At 42.5% G+C, this 19,072-nt stretch overlaps 1 protein-coding gene across 1 annotated transcript in view; it reads left to right on the plus strand.

Moving 5' to 3' along the window:
* The window catches only part of ANO4 (anoctamin 4), a 424,034-nt gene that overhangs the window by 283,140 nt on the left and 121,822 nt on the right, over positions 1–19,072 (plus strand). The window contains exons 8-10 of the mRNA XM_043441305.1: positions 956–1,056; positions 4,513–4,557; positions 14,237–14,368. Coding sequence (XP_043297240.1) covers positions 956–1,056; positions 4,513–4,557; positions 14,237–14,368 — 278 coding nt within the window. The remainder of the gene's footprint in view (positions 1–955; positions 1,057–4,512; positions 4,558–14,236; positions 14,369–19,072) is intronic.

Below are 19,072 nucleotides of genomic sequence, written 5' to 3' on the forward strand. Positions count from 1 at the left end.
GACCAAAACCTGTTGGGTAGTTAACGGAGTGTGAAGTCCTAGTTTTAGGGCCCTAAGTTCTGTTTTGATAAAAAGCCCCAAAGAAGGCAAAGGTTTGGGGCCAAAGAGCACGGTCCTTTGGAAAAGCCTTGCTGATGCTGGCCAGATTTAAGACGCATCTCTGAGTTCCCTTTATCCCCACCACCACCAACTATTGCTTTTGCCTGAATGATTGAGAGCATCGCTCTCTCCGTTTCCCTGTGCCTCTCCCTTATTCTTTAGCTTCCATGCAGCAGCCACAGTGGTCTTTGAACACCTAAATCAAAGTGACTTCCCCATGTACCTAGCATAAAGTTTAACTGTGTTGTTGTGGCCTGTGAAGCATTGCATACTGGCTCCTGCTCACCTTTCCAGCCTCTTCTCATGAAAGTCTCTGTGATTAATCCACCCTAGCCCCTCCACCCTCCTCCTTGCCCCTCCACTATAGGACATACTAAGCTGTTTCCCAGCCTAGGGGCTTTGCACCCAAAACATTCAGCTTTTTACCCACCTGGCTCCTTCTTTATATCTCAACCCACAAGTCCACTCCTCAGAGAGGACATTTTTTTTGACCCTTTGTCCAAATGGGTATCCCACTCCAACTTTTTCTCCCAAGACTCTGCTGTCTTCAGAACACTCAACTCTGAATCTCTGTCTCTTGTTAACTTGTTTTGGCCTGTCTTCTTTTGTATGTGTGTATTTGCAGAATGTAAAGGCCATCCGTATCTCTTTTCTTCCCTGCTGGTTCTCCAGAGCCTGACACACAGTGCCATATTGATTGAATGCATATGTGCACACAATAGAACCCAGCTTATTGCTGAAAAATGACCTCCGATCTTAAACTGTGTACAAGTTCATGTGTTCTAAGTTCCAGTTCAATTGAAACCATAGGAGACGTGGATATACTTTTCAATTTAGTGTCTTTTTTCTGTTTCAGTCCTCTCTGATAAATAGTGACATTATCTTTGTGAAGTTGCATGCCCCATGGGAAGTGCTTGGAAGATACGCAGAACAAATGAATGTAAGAATGCCTTTCAGGTAGGTGTAAAAGTATTTCTACCCCACTTTCTCTGCTGCGAGTGCACTCCTCTATCAAAACAAATAAAACCGAAATGCAGACTGGAACACTGTTAGAGGAAAAAGTCCTTTAAATGTTTAGGAAATGCAATAAGTAACTTCATGGCTAATAGTGACTTCATGACTTTTTGTGAAAATGCCTGGCTAATGCAGTCCTTAGAAGGATAGATTGTTAAGAAAGAAATATTTCCCAAGTGGCATTTTCATTTCCAAAGTGCCATTTTTTAAAAACCCTGCTTCTTTGAATGGCCAGATGTCAGGATCAGTGGTACAAGTCCTTACTGACTGGTCCCTTCCAGAAAAAAATCAAAGTCTACTTCCATTGCAGCAAGTTCAAGAAATTTCAGGAAAATGTGACCTTATTTTTAAAAATAACTATTTTTGCATTTTAAGAGTCAAGTCATAAATACTGTGTAAACCACAACCATTGATATTTATTCCTAGGGGAATATGAAGTATTCTGTGTGAATTTCTTAGTTATTTTAAAGGATTAATTTTCCTCCATCTCAGAGTGAATATTCTTATATTCCCTATAGATTAAGAAAAAGTGATTGTTTGGTAGATAGAAATGAAATTAAATATTAAATCTTAAATTATGAACGACAAGATATGTAGAAATAATAGAATCTCTTAAAGGAGGTGGAGGGGCTTAGTACCAAGGACAGTTCTTAAGGGACAAAAGAATTAAATACTTTCTACTTTTGGTTCACCATTTGCCAATACGACCCAGTCAGAGGGCAGATATTAGGCAAACAGCCAATTCTAAAGTATAGCTCTTAATGAGCTGTGGAAAGTTATTGAGACAAAGAACCATCTACATTCTTAGAAACGAAGAGATGCTAGGAACACATTTAGGGAAGGGCAATTTCCATTCATAAGCCTGTAATATATCTCCCTGGTGCATCTTATTTTCTTTGTTTATTAGTCTTTGTGTCCTAATACAAATTCAAAATAGAGGCTGAGATTTCTACCATGTATTTTCCTTAAAAAAGAATTTTCAAAGGAATTGAGAGTAAAGTAATTCTAAATTTTTCACTTATTTTTGTATTTAAAATGTTACAAAGAAAATCTTGGAACCCAAGGATTTTTAAAATTTTATGTATATATATATATGCATATGTATGTAAATTATGTAATATATGTAATCAATGAGAGAGAAGGAATACCAATTTTGTTTCCATCAACAGTTGTTTGCTCAATCAGTAATTTATCAATGTGAATTAATGCTATGTCATACATAAGGACCAAAGGGAAAATAAATCTATGCTTAGATAGAGTCATAGATCAGGCCAGCAGCTTAAAGCCGACAGAGCTTAAAAAGTCTACCTTTGATAATAGTAAGGTAGTAAAACCTATGGAAACTGACACGCCCCTGCCCTCCAGCCCCTTCCCTGGTAGCAATCTCATAAAACCTTCTGCCAGAACACACTTCTCAAGCAAAAAACTCAAGAAGATTATGAAAACTTGATGTGATGCATAGCAAGTTCCCTGAGTACCTGGAAGCATTTCATCTCTGAAGGGCCTGGCTGCATCATAGATAACACCTCTGTGCGCTCATTACATAATAGCAGAAAAGTGTCCCCTGCAAGCAACATGAATGCTTCTCTTATGCAGCATTCAAAGAATGCAATCCGGGCAATAAAATGAAGGCCATAACAACTGTGAATAATCAATTTACATGATAAGAATTCCTGCAGGACAACATTTTAGGAGGAAATACTGTTAACGAGTGGCCATGAGTTGGCCTTATTAATATTGATGTGATTTTACCTAAGCATAGCTTCACTTGATACAACTTGGTGCATTTAAAATTTATGTTACCTTTTTATCTAGCACGTATTTCCAAAAGAGGAATTGTCCTGACATACCAGTTCAACAAAGTGTTCAAACATCAGTTTGGACATTGAAATGCCTCCAAGAATCTTACCTTTATTATTTTCTATAGACTGTACTTCCGAATCCCAGGTTTAGTCTCCTTGGATTTTTGTTTCTATGATATTTAAAAGGAAGTTGAGGAATAGATTTCTTGTGGGAAATGGTCACTAAAACCTGCTCTTGCTAAATATCTGTATGTCCAAGGATATAGGTTTTTTAAATAGACAGTTTCTAGAGCAGCTTTTGGCTTACAGAAAATTGAATAGATAGTACAGAGTGTGCCCATGGACCTCCTCTCGCTGGGCTTACAACTTCCTTACTATTGATACTTGCATTAGTGTGGTTTATTTGTTACAACTGATGGACAAGTATTGGCACGTTGTTACTATCAGCAGGTTAGTAGCATGCTCTGTCATGATGGCGTTTGTTTTAGTGGTCCAAAGTTTAGGGTTCACTTCTTGTCTTGTACAGTTCTGTGGGTTTTGACAATTCATAGTGCCATGTATCCCCTATTATGGTATCATGCAGAATAGTTTCATGGCCCTCGAAATCCCCTTACTCTATCCCTTCTCCCCCCAGCCCAGACCCCTGGCAGCCACTGATTTTTCTATTGTCTCTATAATCTGCCTCTTTATAACATGGGATATGTGTTTAAGTTTTCACAGATATGCACAATAAGTTTTGGTGTATAAACTTCCCATTTTCTCTAATATCTTAGTTCCGAATCCATGCAAACTATTCATTCATTTGTACCCACTGGTTGAAGTCCAAACCATGGAAAGAGAGGTTGCATTTTTAAAAATATCTAATGCATGTGTTCTCCGTTCACACTATACTCAGAATTTGCATTTGTAATACTTTTTATATGCAGGTACATAGAAGTACAACAGACCCTTAATAAGTCTGATTTTTAAAAAGATTTTTTCCGGGACCTTGGTTTACCTCTTTAATTACCAATATACGAGGGCCAGGGGTTAGACAATATGTGCTAGTGTGATTATTTGCAGCAGGCTGTTGATACTTATTTGTTAGTGTCCTTCCCATACTGGTTGTAAAAACATATATAATTTATATTACCTTTGCCTATATCAGATGACAGAAGCATTCTCTAAACTTAAAGTGCTGTAGGAATATTTGTTAATATAATAGTGTGCCTGTTAAATTATGTATGTTGTGAGCAGGCTGGCAATCTATGTCTGTATCCTGAAAAAAAAAAAAGCTGACCTCAGCCGAATTCATACAAATACCAGTTGCTCCAAATTATTGCTCTACACAGGTTCTATAGGCAAAGAGCAAGTATAAAAAATGATGGTAACAAGGAGAGGAAGCAATATCAACAGGAACTATTTCATACGATTTCATGAGTCAAAAATGCATGCCCTGCGTTCCCACTACATTTCTCACTGTTAATCTCTTTTTAGTTTTTTCTTCTTCACCTCTTACAGGCTTCTATCTTCAATCTCCTTTCCTTCCTTGCTAGTTCAAACTGTAACTGACGATGGGTTTTCTTCTCGACTGGCTTCATTTTTGCTGTTCTTCCAGGAGAAAAATCTATTACCTGCCCCGCCGGTACAAGTTCATGAGCAGGTTAGTAGCATGCTCTGTCGGGATGGTGTTTGTTTTAGCTCTTGTCCTGTGTGCTCCAACAATGACAAGGAAGACAAGCTGGGGAGGAAGGGCCTTTGTCCCTGGAGAGCTGGTTGCTGCACCAAAAATAGCTATTTCAAGTTAGCCTGGGTTGGGGAGCGGTAAGCAAAGATGGAAATTTTCCTCTTAGAGTCTTTACTGTCATTTCTCCACACTTGGGAGGCAGAATTTATCTGCAGGTCTGTTGAGGCTGGGTTTGAGAGGTGAGGGTTCCCCATTCTATTATATAAATTCCCAGAAAGCTCCACTGTTTAGAAAGCATCTTTGGTCTGAATGTTACTTTTTCCCCCCATGCAAACTACTGCCTCCACTATATATAACTTGAAATCCCAAGTGCAGACAGTAACCCTCTCAGGTGGCTTCTGATCCTACCATGGGTAGTGTCCTCCTATGTTAATAATATTTTGTTAATAAAGTATGCAGATATGTTACCTTACTCAGAAGCCCTCCTACCCTCTTTTTTTAACCCCTCCTCCCCCGAAATCCTACTGGATGAGGACTGCCTTTACTGTACTATGTTGCCTATCTAAGCTTGTTTCTCCTTGGTTTTTGAGAAGTTGGGGATGAAGGGGAGATTTCAGTATGTCCTTTGATTTGATTCCATGGTGATCATTGGCAATCTAATTTCAGACTTTTAATTGTTCTTATGTAACCATGCTTCCTAAGCTGAGCTGATAGTTAAACAACTTGGAAACCATTACCTTTGTCTGAAAATCTTTAGAGTTCAGTTCTGTGAGATTTAGCACTCAAGTTCACTCTGCTTCTGTTTAGCACAGAAGGATAAATAGAAGAATAGTTGATATAGTTAAGTGGGTTTTATCAAGTACATGTGTGCTTGACAAAATAAGACATGAAAATGGGCATTTAAAGAAACTAAGGTGTGCTTTCCAAAAATTTTCCTGAGAAACATCCGTATTAGCAATTCTTTCATCAGACAGTTGCCATGGCATTTGGATTCACCAAGCAGAGACGAGTCCCTTGTCACATAATGACCTTCTACAAAAACTTCATGCACACTTTAGCCTATTTCAGTAGTTCTCAGACTTTAGCCAGCAGCAGAGTCACCTGGAGGGCTTACTAAAACTCAGATTGCTGGGTCTGTGCTGTAGTCTATGATGTAGGCGCTCCACCTGGAAGGTATATGAAGGCATCCAATTCTGTATTTCCACTGCCTCGCTTATAGTAGGTAGGGCAAATGAATGAGCGAATCTTCATATACATGTGTGAGGATTTGCAGAGGGAAAATAAGGCCACAAAGAGAAGCACAGTAAAACCAGGACTTCCTAAAGCATCAGACATAGACCGGGGGCTGAAACATTGTTTGCACTGCGGGGAAGCGGTGAGCAATGAGGGCTTGAAAGAAAATGGTGATTGAATGACCCATATAATCTCAGTGTTGCATGGGATATCAAATGTCATCAAGTCCAGCCATTCGCTGGCTGTTGAACCTCTGTTATATCATCAGCCAGACTGTGTTTAAACATGTCTAGAGACAGGGAGCTCCTGAACCCATCTGTGAACACCTGATTTAGAAAGCGCTTCCTTGAAACAAGTCATCATCTCTGTCTCCTTGACTTTCACTCTTAAACACTCAGATTGTGCTCCCGCTCCCTGCAGAGCCAAAAAATAATCTACCAAGTAAAACAGCAAAGTATATGAGAAAGACTGGAGGAAAGTATAGGCAAAAGGAATTAGTAGGTATTTGGAAAACAAGAAATGGTGGAGAGAAAGAGGTTTCTGTATTAAGGGATTGGGAGGCAGAAGAAGAGTGGAAATTCAGGGAGATACAGATGTGGTGAGACAGGTGTTGATTTTTTATCTGACAGTTCTGTATTATGACTCACAGTAGGTCTTTGAGGTAATTGGTGTCACAGTTGGTCTTTGAGGCTTTTGCAACTGATGGCAAAGCAGCTGAAGCTAAAGGTAAAGCCAGAGAATGCAATCGTAGTGGTGAAGCTCCCTTGGCTCAGGCCAGCCATCGTGACCTGAGCCAGGGAAGTGGGTGGAATTTCCCAGGGACTGATGTATGGAGTGAAGAAAGAGGGTCAGTAGCAACTGCTTGGAAAAAATCTGCTTTAAGGAGACAGGAAGAGATGGGGAAGAATGAAAAGGAACAATTCAAGAAGTAGAAGGGGAACTGGGGAGGACAGTATCAAAGGTACCGCGTACGATTTCCCATAAGAAGGGGTTTTCTTCAGCGATGAACGATGAGAGATGAGAGTTGATTTTTGGTCACCTTGGTAACCACTGTGCTAGCAGTATTCACGGAATGGTGATTCTCAAACTTTCACATGTGTCAGGATCACTTGCAGGGCTCTTTCATACTCAGATTGCTGGTCCATCCCCAGGCATGAGGTTCAGTAATTTGCACTTCTATTAACATCCCCAGTGATGCTGATGTTGCTGGTCTGGAACTAGTACATTTTGCGAACGATGGTTGCAGAGAGGAGAGTAACAGAAAGTGAAGTGGAGCTGGTGTAGAACAGAGGGGGTCCTGATGAATCAGGAAGTGAGGGCTTACTGCCACCTTGTTAAGGCTTGCGATGAGAAAGGAGAAAGCGGATGGGGCTCAGAACAGGAGCAAGAGGAGGAAAGCAGACGGGACTGTCACCGTGTCGCCCATCACATGTTCTCTGTATGTAGAAGGGAGGTTGTGAGTGAATAAGAGCTTGGGAAATCCTGTTTCTTGAACTGGAAGAACAGCTTACTAAACACTGATTTTTGGCCTGGAAGAGCTGATGCTACTTAAACGCATACTTGACAACCATAGAAGAATCGAGTCCTTAAAAGGCACCCGCAGGCTCTGGGTCAAAATAAAGGGAAAAAAGTCCCAATTCTGGTTGTATGACACCCTGATTCAGAATGACCTCTTGAGATAAGCTTTACTGCTGACCACACAGGATTAAATTTAGGATATCAGCGTGGTGGTATTACTTACTGAAGTCTGTGCAAATTTTTTAATGCAGTTTGTCAGAAAATTTTGTATCTACTTTAACTCTTCACTTCAGAACTGGCTGATTTAAATGATGGAGAACAGGTGTCTCTAGCCAGAGGTGACATTCCAAATTGCAGGGCATGTCTGTAACTTGTTATCCTAGTCATACACCAGTAGTAAGATATTGACTTCAATATTCTGAGATCCTCATGCCATCCTAAATATGGATACTTAATTTAGCTTTTAGTTTCATTCTTCCATTTTACTTCATTAATCCACAAGAGCACCCTGGAAACAAACCTACCTCCTTTCAGAATAAGGGACAAGAATTAAAAATTGTGAAGTTTCTGAGCAGGCAGAAAAATAAAGCATCATTTCACAAATATCTTTGTGAAAAGTCACCTGACACCATGAAGCACACGCATATAATCCAGATGTGTATTTTTGGAGTAAGTGCTCTTTTTATGCACATACTTGGTCTATTAAAGGATGCTTTGACACTTACCTTTGAGCAGACTTAGGGATATTGCGCATTACCTATCTAGTCAAGAAAGGAAATTTATCACTGTTCTTCTGCCTTATTTTGTTTTTACTTTCACCAAATAGTATGAATATAGCCTGTAAAAGATACGCTTACGAAGTAATAAATCTGATGACCGTGGGAGACTGGTAGCTGAAGTCTCGTTACTCATTCTTTTTCCTCCACGCCCCCATACACATCCTGACTGACGTTCTCCTTTGCGATGCATGGCAGAGTGAACACGTGTCCCTGCCGTGTTATACACTCCCTGCCTTCACAATCTTATCAGATGAGTATACAGGCAACATGACAGAATGGCTTGGATATTTCCATCCTCATCTTAAAAAATTAATATTCGTAAATGTTCCAAAACCTTTGGACTCTTCTAGAAGATACTTAAGCTCTGCCCCAGTTAGCAGCCTTGTGACCTAAAAGAATGGCATTAGTTTCTCAAGATCCCTAACTCCTATCTGAGGAGAGACTGCTAATATGGGACACTTGGCTCTAAGAAGAGGAAAAAGAAAGGCAAGCTTCTATTGTCTGTTATCCATCCAGGAGGGCTTCATTTTCTGCAACGTAGGCCTGTGAACGGTGCCTCCATTACATTTTTAAAAAGCTCATCTGTTGTGCTCTCTGGGCATATTATCTCTGAAAATGTAATCAAACTGTTCAAAACCTGATGCTATTATTATAGTATTCTAATCTGGGGAAAAGCAGGTGTCTCTGAAGTCACCTGTTTCATTTAATTCAGCCTAATTGAGTTGTCTTTAGTACAAACTCCCTCCTGGGTTGTTAGTGGCTCGAGAAAAAGCCCCTTGTTTTCTGATTCTTCAGGGTGCACCCTCCATATCCAGGTTGGGACTCTGTGTACATCCAGTAATTTATAAAGGCCTGCAGACAGGTTTATCGGTTAGGGGTGAAGTTCTCTGCATGTGGCCTTTTCTGTAATCACCACAGTCTCCCCTTCACCATTGAGGAAGCTGAGGTCAAGGTATTTTAACCAGGACCTTCCCACGGCACAGCCCAGCAAAGGTGGGAGATGTGTGCCCACTAGTTTGTTTTTAGTTAATTAACGTGTGGCTGCACTGGATCTTCATTGCTGCAGACGGGTTTTCTCGAGTTGGCGTGAGCAGCGTGCTCATGGCGGTGGCCTCTCTCGTTGTGGAGCACGGGCTCTCGGTGCCCAGGCTTCAGCAGTCGTGTGTGTGGACGCAGTAGTTGCAGCCCGTGGGCTCTGGAGCATATGTGCCTCATAGTTTGTGCTTGTACTCCCCTGCCAGCTCTCTCCAGCTACCCAGAACCTCACCTGTCATGACCTGGTCCTTGGGGGAGGACCCCAAATCTACCATCAGAACAACTTGCTTAAGAGAGTGACTCACCTTTTGGTCTAGATGCTAACTTGACAAGTCAAGGCCACAAATACTCAGGCGGATGGTCCATCTTTATTGACTCGCCTGTGTAGTCTGCAAGGGGGCTTTTGCTCAGTAAATGGCAGAGATGAACCAAAGTGACAGTGTATGCAACCAAAGTCAATGCTCCATCGTTAAACCAGCATTTTCTCTTTCTCCTGTCAGAGCAGACTTTATTAAGTAAGCCCTACTCCTCTTTTGAAGAGACAAATGAGACGCTTTCTGGTCAGTTGGTTTCTTGACTTGTCAGCTCTAAGTAAATTTCTGGATCGCTTATTCAGGGATGTTTGTGAGACATGGGAGCACAGACCTCAATAGATAAGGGAAGATCATAGCTCTTGAATGTCTTTTGAGAACTTGGTCAACAAAAGTTCATTGTCATCATCATTTTCTTCATCCTAGAAACCACCACTTAATTGAGCATTTTGTCCACCCAAGGCATTGTGGAAACGCTTACGCATTATCCTTACCAGTTCCCTCTGTAATGGCTGTGTTAGCTCAGAGAGGCTTAGTCCCTTGCCCAGCACGGCACTCACCACTTTTAAGCTGAGCAGTGAGAATGTTAATCCATTTCTTCCTGACTCCAGAGTCATCATTCTGTACAAAAATTTATCCATTATACTTTGTGAAAAGGAAAGCTCTTTATTAACTCAAGGCTTGTTTGAAATGGTATAGCCAAGATATGACCTCTGAAGTCACCAGCCACATATATTAGAGAACATCTGAGTGATCATTTTAAAGACGAGCATACTAAGGCCCTGAGAGGATAAAAGGTTTGTCCCAGGCCTCTAGCTTGACTCTCAGGCTTTCCAGCCTGGTGGCTTTTGCACTATGTGTCTTTCCTTGGCAAGATGGAAGGGGATCCTCACCGATGTCTGAGTGGCACAGTTTGGGGACAGGAGTGGGTCTGTGGAAGAATGGACGTTAGTCATGCAGCCACAGAGGGACAAACTCTTGTTCCCAGAGCCACTTAGCTGGGAGGTGGGGACAGAGTGTGGAGCCTCAGTCTCAGCCCATGGGAACCTTGCCAGCCGCGGTCTGGGGAAGATGGGATCGAGGCTGTTTGGAGAGGTGGGGTAGTCTCCCATTGCTTTTATGACACATCGCCAGACAGATTTATTATCTCAGTTCTGTGAGTCACGAGTCTGGGTGGGGGGAGGTTTCATCTGGTTCCTCTGCTCGGGGTCTCACAGGCTGAGATCAGTGTGTCAGCCAGCCAGCTCTTCTTCGAAGATCCAGGGAAGAATTGGCTTCCAGGCCTATCCAGGCTGCTGGAACAGCTCAGCTCCATGCTGTTGTCGAGCCGGGGTCTCCATTTCTTGGCTGTTAACCAAAGGTCTTGCTCAGCTTCTGGAGGCTTCCTGGCACCCGCCCCTGGCTCCTGGCCCCCTTCACCTCCAAAGCCAGCTCTGGCCAGTTGAGTCCTTCTCACACTTTGAATCTCTCTGACCTCCCTTGGGCCTCATCTCTCCTGTCTCCAGCCAGAGAGAGTTCTCTGCTTTTAAAGGGCTTAGTTAGATGTGCCCACCTGAGTAATCCCGTATGCTGTCCATAATTTAAAGCCCAGCTTACATCTGCAAAGTCCCTCTGCTGTGTTGCACTCATATTCACAGGCTCCAGGATTAGGGTGCCGGCATCAATGGGGGCCATTCTGCCCAGCAGAGGAGGCTGCAGACTGCTGATCACTCTTGAGCATTCTGTTCTCTCGTTGTGAGCACACGGCCTGGCCTGGCGTGTGTGATGGGACCAGAGCAGTCCATGCTTTGCCTTCCTGCTTCTGCTCAGGCTGCCTAATGAAGGCTGCTTCACACCCTCAGGGGTTATTTTTAAGCTATCTTTTGAATGCCTTTCCTCTACCATAGTGTTTCAAAAGCCTACTACCTCTCCTTTCCATCACTTTACATTAACCTCTGTGGTCCTCAAAGAGTTATTAATAACCCTGCTCTCTGCTTGGCAGTTTCTCCAAAGCATTTCATGCACATCCTCTTTTATAAGCCTCCTAGCAACTCTGTGAGGTCAGTGAGATGATGATGATGGTGATGATCCCATTTAAAAACTCTGGAAAAATAAGGCTCAGAAAGGTGAGTGATTTTGTGGAAGGTCACACAGCTGATTAGCAGCAGAACCAGGATTTCGGCATCCCAAGGGCAAGTCCCAGCTCCTTTCCACCACGCCAAGCAGTCCACCCTCACCTCCTTCTCCCCCCTCCTCATTTTTCACTTTCATACCCTGGTCGTCTCTCCCTCCATCTCATTTCACTTAAATAGTGGTGCCCCAAGCGTGTTGCGGAAAGCTGCCATTTCATTCCCTGAATTTTTACAGCTTTGTTTTTCTCCACACTGAGAGCTGTACCCATCTGGGTTAAATTCATAGTCATTGCACTCAGAGCCCAGATTCCATGAGAATGCGGATTTCGCAAAGTGTAATCCGATTAGTGCTGCAGACTGGAGACGTGTGGGAGGTGAAAGCTCTATTATGGAAAACCTCTGGACCAGGGTCGTCTTTCATGAACAACTTTCAAGGCAATCAGATGAAATAAAGCCAAGAGCCGCAGGGAAGCCCACCAGCTTAACCTAGGAAGTTGCATTTAACGACTAAATCATTGAACTTGGGCAAGTGATAGATGCTCATGATGCATAATTAACTTCGAATTGAAAAGTTGAAGGACAAAACGGTTAAGAGGCAGGCTGGTTGCTCAAATTCTTGCCTTTGCAGAAGAAAGAAAACGTAGTAATAATAGCCATGTTTACTGTGCACTGACACCATTCTGGAGGTTTTATGTACATTTTGATCATTTAATCATCACAATCCTGTGAGTTGCGCATCATTATCATGCCCATTTTACAGATAAGGAAATTGAGGCACGGCAAAGTTAAATAACTTACCCAGGGTCACACTGCTAATATTTAATATTTATCCAGGCTCAGAGCTCATGTTCTCAACCGCTGTGTCATATCGCCTCTCTGAGGCTTACATGTCACTATATTTAAGTGTCTTTAAAAAGATAATGGGGCTTCCTTGGGTCAGGAAGATCCCCTGGGGAGGGGAATGGCTGCCCACTCCAGTATTCTTGCTTAGAGAATTCCATGGACAGAGGAGTCTGATGGGCTACAGTCCATGGGGTCGCATTGAGTCAGACATGACTGAGTGACTAACACTTTCACTGTTACTAAAAAGATGGTGAGGAAAGAAGGTGAGCCTTAGGGGTGAAGTAGATGTAGACTTTTCCCGCTTTCTTGGGTCTTTGGGCCATTCCAATCTATTATTTTATGGCTATGTGAGCCAGGGTAGGATCTTTATTTCTGTATGTGTATATGTGATGGGGACAGGTCCTCTTGGAGATGAGGGTCTTCAAGAAGCTGGAGGATTATTTCCAGTTTGAACTTTCAGAGGCTCTGGAAAAAGGACAGTCACCACCAAGCAGAGAAGGGAGTTGTGGTGAGGCTGGAACAATGCTGAAGATAAAAGGTAGTAAAAGAGGAGTTTACTGTTACTTTTCATTTTGGAGTTGATTTGTTATATAAAAAATAATCCATTTATCTGGGAGTGTCACTGTAAAGGAGAAATTGCCATGTGAATCATTTTAATTGGGGAGAAAAATAAAAGATGCCCAGATTTCATATGTTTTCAGTTAATAGACTTAGAAGGCATTTAAAGGTTTTTCATCCCCAGAGAAATGTGTCTCTTCTATAGCCCTTAAGTGAAGATTCCCGTTATCAACTACTGTGATGGGCATGATCTTTAAAATCAAAAGTTTAGAATCTGCATTTTGGTTCTGACTTTATTCACTGTCTGGGTAACTTGGGCTGGATAATTACCCCACCATAGGTCTCTTTTATGATGTGTAAATGAGAATGGTCCCTCTTCAGTCTGCCTCACAGAGATGCTATTGGTGTGTGCTCTTAGGGGAAAAAAAAGTTCAGTGGTGTAGGTACCTGAGGTGGCATAATCATTTCAAAGTCTGTTGTGGTGTTTGCCTTTCTAGTAGTTGGCTGTGAGTGGGTGAGAATCGGGTCACGTGGAGGCCAGATGTTTTCATCAGAAGTCAGAGGGGATGGGGAGGCCGCCAGGGGGGCAGATCATGGCTTGAAAACTGCTTTGGGGACAGTGTTGGGTGTTTTTGGCTTGGCATCATTGTGTACTCGGGCCAGAGTGACACATGTGTGTCCTGACGCCCCAGCACTGTGAGAACCATGGGGTCAGCTTGAGAAGAGACATGAAAGTTAAAAAAACAAAAACAAAAGCATGCCTGCGGAGAGGCTGTCCGGGGAAGGCACGAGGGCCAGAAAGCAAACGGTGGCGTTGAGCTCTCTGCGCACAGTCCACGCTGGATGTGCTGTCTCTGCCCCGCCCCCGAAGCCAACTAGAGCTTCAGCTCTTCCCTGACCTTGGATGGGGAGATTGTCCAGGCACACACTGAGTTTCTAGAATCTGCAGGATGGAAGAACTTAAGGTCTTGGCTGCTTTGCTTCAGGGACTGTCCGCTTCCTTTCCGGAGCCTTCCGACCGCGTTCTGACTCCTTGGCCATCCACTGGCGTGTGGGTAGACATGTGACTCATGGCAGTGATGTCATGGGCAATCAGAGCACTGGGTCTCGGCTCGCTTCCTTCTGTGTGTCGAGTGGGGGTTTCCTGAGTGCAGTGAGCATGTCGAGCGTGTGGGTCATAATTACGGCTCTGTGGAGACCTCCCTCCTGTGTTTTGGGGCAATGCTGACATGCTGTACCCTTTGGTCTTGCCTTTCATGTACCACAGGATCGATAAACAAATAAGCAGGTTTCGGAGATGGTTACCTAAGAAGCCAATGAGGCTGGACAAGGAGACACTGCCAGACCTGGAGGAGAATGACTGCTACACTGCCCCTTTCAGCCAGCAAAGGATCCATCAGTGAGTGTTGCCTGCGAAAGCCCTTGTCTTACTAAGTTCATGCAGCCATGGTAGATCCCCTCCTGCACGCCTCTGATTCCTTGGTCCTTGGAAGGAACAGCCTAGTGCCCGTCTCCCCCAGCAGTCGTGTTGTGCGTTCACATCCCTTTTAGGGTAAGCAGGCTGCTGTAACAATTTCCACGTCTCAGCAGCTCAACACAGTAGAATGCTCGTTCGTGTGTGTTGGGTGCACCGCCTTCTGCATGGTGACTCAGAGACCCAGGCTCCTTTTGTCTTGTGGCTCCGCCAAAGCCCAGTGCTCAGAGCCCTCTGCAGGCTCATCTGCCTCAAGCCAGCCCATAGGGAAGCTGGCCTATTCCTTGCCCTGTTGAAACGAGGGGTTGTTGAGTTAAAAAAGAAAAAAAAATCTCAGTTCACCTCTCAACTCCCCTTTCTTCAGCAACTCACCACGTTGCCCCAGAAAAAGCGACATAACCTAGCAGCCGGCTTCTGGACTCATATCGATCAGTCTCTGAGCAGTGATTGGTCACTTTGTACTTGTATGGTTGGGGGAGGAAGGGGTTAGCTAAGTAATGGAGCCTTTGAAGAATTGCAAAAGTGACAAAGAATTGACTCTGAAGCTTTTGATGTGACAGGAAATCGTGGCCAGAGGGCAGGGTCGGTGGTAGGAGAGAAAACCACGCCAGAGGCTATAAACAACCAGGCCAAGACAGCCTCTTAAAAGGAGGATAAATCAGGGGAGCCTGGCCTCGCTTTCAGCCGGACTTCAGGAATTCCTGGCACTTCCTGTTTCAGCTATAGCTACAGCCTCCATAAAAATGACTTACCTGAAGGAAAGAAAAAGGGTGACAAGAGTTTTTTTAAAAACTAGGTTGCTGACTTTGGGAAAAATATAAACCAAATAGCATTGCCAAGTTGCAGAGAGTGCAAGGCACATTTCAGCAACAGAAAATCAGTTAAAGTCTTGGATTTCTGGAGGGTGAAGGAGAAAAGAAAAAGAATAGATGCTCTGCATCAAAATGTATAATGTGTAATGCAAGGGAAGACATGCCATAAGCCTGTAACTCAGCCAAACCCTAGGTCCCCACAAGTTAGACTGATGCCAAACAAGCCCCGCTATGTGAACATTTAAAAGGGTTATTGAAGAAGACATGAAGCTCACAGCCCAGCCTTGAAATCCTAGTTAAATCCTCCGTGGGAAATAGGAACTGAGCAGGATTTCTTGTTAACCCCGAGATCAGGACCTAGGATGTTTTCTTAAGAGAAAAGGACAGATGAAAGCTGATGTCTCCCCACTCTGCGTTTAAACCCTTGCTGTGTGCTGTTCATCTTGAAGTTTCTTACACAAGCCGGTGTTTGTTTTTAAATCCTTCTGGAGTAGAGTCTGATTTACATGCAGAGGTTCACTTTGCTTCTCACCTGCCTGAAAGGATGCCTAGCAGATTGTAGGAGGGTCTCAAAAGTTTTAGATGGATGCATGGGTAGATGAAAGAATCCGTGAAATGTACGGTGTGCACCTGGGGGTTGTTTTACTTCAGAGGAACACAGGTAAATGAAAGAGAAGGTTTCCCACTACTTGTCTTCACGCTGGTTATGTTGTGTAATATTCTGGCTTTAGAACAAAGTTTCTCAACAGAGTTATCAATCAGAAGTGCCTGGTCGCCCATCAGGATCCCTCGGAACTAGAACTGAGAATTATACCTTTTTGGATATTTTAAACAGTATAATAAATGAGGACTAATAGCCTGTGGGATAGTGGTATTCAGCCATCTCTCACATATATTTGAGAAGCTTTTTTTTGACATGTTTGGGTATTTATTCACTGAATAATTGTTTCATTCAACAGTCGCTAATTTGATGCCTACTTCTAGCCAGTCACAGGGCATATATCAACAAAATATAGTAAATAATACAGAACCTTGACGCCACCTAGTAAATAGAGTAGACCATTTTACCTAATTTTAAATTTTACTGGAGTGTAGTTGATTTACAATGTTGCGTCAGTTTCAGGTATACAACATAGTGGTTCCGTTATGCATATGCATATATTCCTTCTTTTTCAGATTCTTCTCCCAGATAGGTTATTATAGAATATTGAGTAGAGTTCCCCGTGCTATACAATAGGTTCTTTTTGGTCACCTATTTTATATATAGCAGTGCGTGTGTGTTAACCCCAGACTCCTAGTTTATTCTTCCCCATCATGTTTCCCGTTTGGTGACCATAAGTTTGTTTTCAAAATGTGTGTGTCTGTTTCTGTTCTGTAAGTAAGTTTATTTATATCATTTTAAAAATTAGATTCCATATATGAGTGATGTTATATGACACTTGTCTTTCTCTGTCTGACTTACTTCACTTAGTATGGTAATTTTAAAGTTCATCAGCATTGCTGCAAAAGGCATTATTTTGTTCTTTTTTTGGCTGAGTAATATTCCATTGTAACTATGTACCACGTCTTCTTTATCCATTCCTCTGAGAGCAGACCACTTTAAATCACTATAAAAGTATGTTGAAGGTGACTTACAAGAGGGCTTGCTCCATCCTCCAGATTTGGAGGGAGATTGGTTAAAGATAAGGGTGGGTCATGAGAAGAAAATGTTTGAGATGAGCCTTGACGGATAACACTTGTCCATGTAGGTAAGGGCAAAGCATATCCTAAAAAGAGGGGGTAACATATGTTTAAAACTACAAAGGCATGAATCAGAACAGGGTGTTTGAAAAAACCACAGGTAGTTTTCTGTTTTGGGGCATAGGGTATGAGAAAACCTGGCATCATTGTTTGAAAAAAAGAGTGATCGGTGGAAGATGAGCTTCCAACGTAGGAGACCAAGGAGGAAAAAGCAGAGGGACAGTTGGAACAAAGAAAACCTCAGAACCAGACCTCAGTGGGACTGGGAAGATAGTTGAGGCAGTTCTCTTGTGCTGTTGGGAGAGGAAAAACTCAACAAGTGTCTTGAATGTTATGGGCAGTGGGGATTTCTTTCTCTCTGAAAATTAACATGCCACATGGACAACATCCTTTAATGAATGTATATAAGTAAGATTTGAAGAACACAGGCTGTCCAGTTGGAAATAGTGGTTTGGTGCAATTAGAAAAAGATTTCCCTAAGGATGGTTCAAGAGTGATTTTAATGGGTTTGAAGTGATCAGAAGTGCTGGCTAATGAGCTCTGGGAGTTACAACATGATCCCTGGTTTTCCAAATGCTGTCCAAAATCTCATGTGGTTTCTTTGCAGAATATTTGATATTATGTTAGTCCAGGAATTTAAAAAAGGATAATAGAAATATAAGGGTATGTGTGTATGTGTGAATGTGAGTGTACATGAATGTAGGAGAAGAGACAATGGGATGTTTAATAAATAATGACCAAAGTAGAAGAGAGCCTTAAAAATACTCTGCTCTCAGGATGAAACCCGGAATCCTAGGTTGGCCCACTAGTCCCTGCTTCCATTCCCCTGTTGTATGCTTTGGCCACACTGAACTGCTTTGACCTCAGTATCTCTCTGTGCCCTCCTTGATTCCATTCTCTTCCCTCACCTGGAATATCCTTTCCCCGAGGCTCCCTTCTTGGCACATTGTATCAGAGACGTTTCCTCCAGAGAATCTTCCATAATTTCCAACCCCCAACCCTGAGTCTTGGTGAAGTACACTCTTCTATGTCTTGGTAATAATATTTTTGCTATCATAATTCTTAATAGTATCCATTTTCATTGCTTTCTCCTAGACCATAAGCTCCTCTAAAGACTGTGTCTGTATCACCATTTTTGAGTCCCAGAGTTGGTACTTTATAATGATTTGTTAAATGAGAAAATAGATGAATAGATAGAAATGAAAATAGGAGAATCATATTTTGAGCAAAGAATAAAGATGATGTGAGGTTAGCTCACTGCATACTCATCTCCAACCACACATGACATTTTCTCCTCTAAAGTGGTCCCTGTCCATTGTCACCTGTCCAGTAAGTGGCATAATATTTGTCCAATTGCTGAAACCAAGGTATGGAATCTACTCTAGACACCTCCCTCACCTCCACTTCCCACATCTAAGATAACTCCAAAGGCTAATGAGTTTTTATCCTAAGTGTCTCTTTAATCCAGTCATCTCTGCCACCACAATCTCACCTCTGTAACCCAGAAAGAATAGGTCCCCTGGCTCCACCCTTGTCTACCTCCATTCCATTTTCTTTAAAAGCATACAAAATGAGGTTTTTTTAAAATGCTTATCTAATCATGTTACTTCACCCTGTTTAGAAAAAAATATGAAAATTATTGAGGATGACCTACAAGGCCTTGAATGGCCTGGCCATGCAGCCAACTTCTCTCCAGCCTTATCTGCCTTGACTGCCTTCCTCCCCTCACTTCTTACAATCTAGACATATATAGCTTCTCTCAGTTCTTTGGATATAATTGACCTCAGGACATTTGCATATGATGTTTCCTCTCCTTGAATTCCTTTCTCATTCCTTCCCCCTTCCCCAAGTTTATTCTTATTCATCCTTCAAACTCAGCTCTGAAGCCTCCTTCCAGGAAAACCCTCCTTCCATCCTTCCAAAGACCATTTCTCTTTGCTTTGTACTCTTTTAGCAGTGTGCTTCCCATGTAACGTTTTTCATATTTGAGATTTTATAATTTGGGTATTATATGGTTAATTCCTAACTCTTGAGGCAAGCTTTGAACTCTATGGAGGCTTAGGCTATGTCTGTTTCT

This window comes from Cervus canadensis, chromosome 21 (genome assembly GCF_019320065.1).
Source record: "Cervus canadensis isolate Bull #8, Minnesota chromosome 21, ASM1932006v1, whole genome shotgun sequence".
NCBI classification, from domain to species: Eukaryota; Metazoa; Chordata; class Mammalia; order Artiodactyla; family Cervidae; genus Cervus; species Cervus canadensis.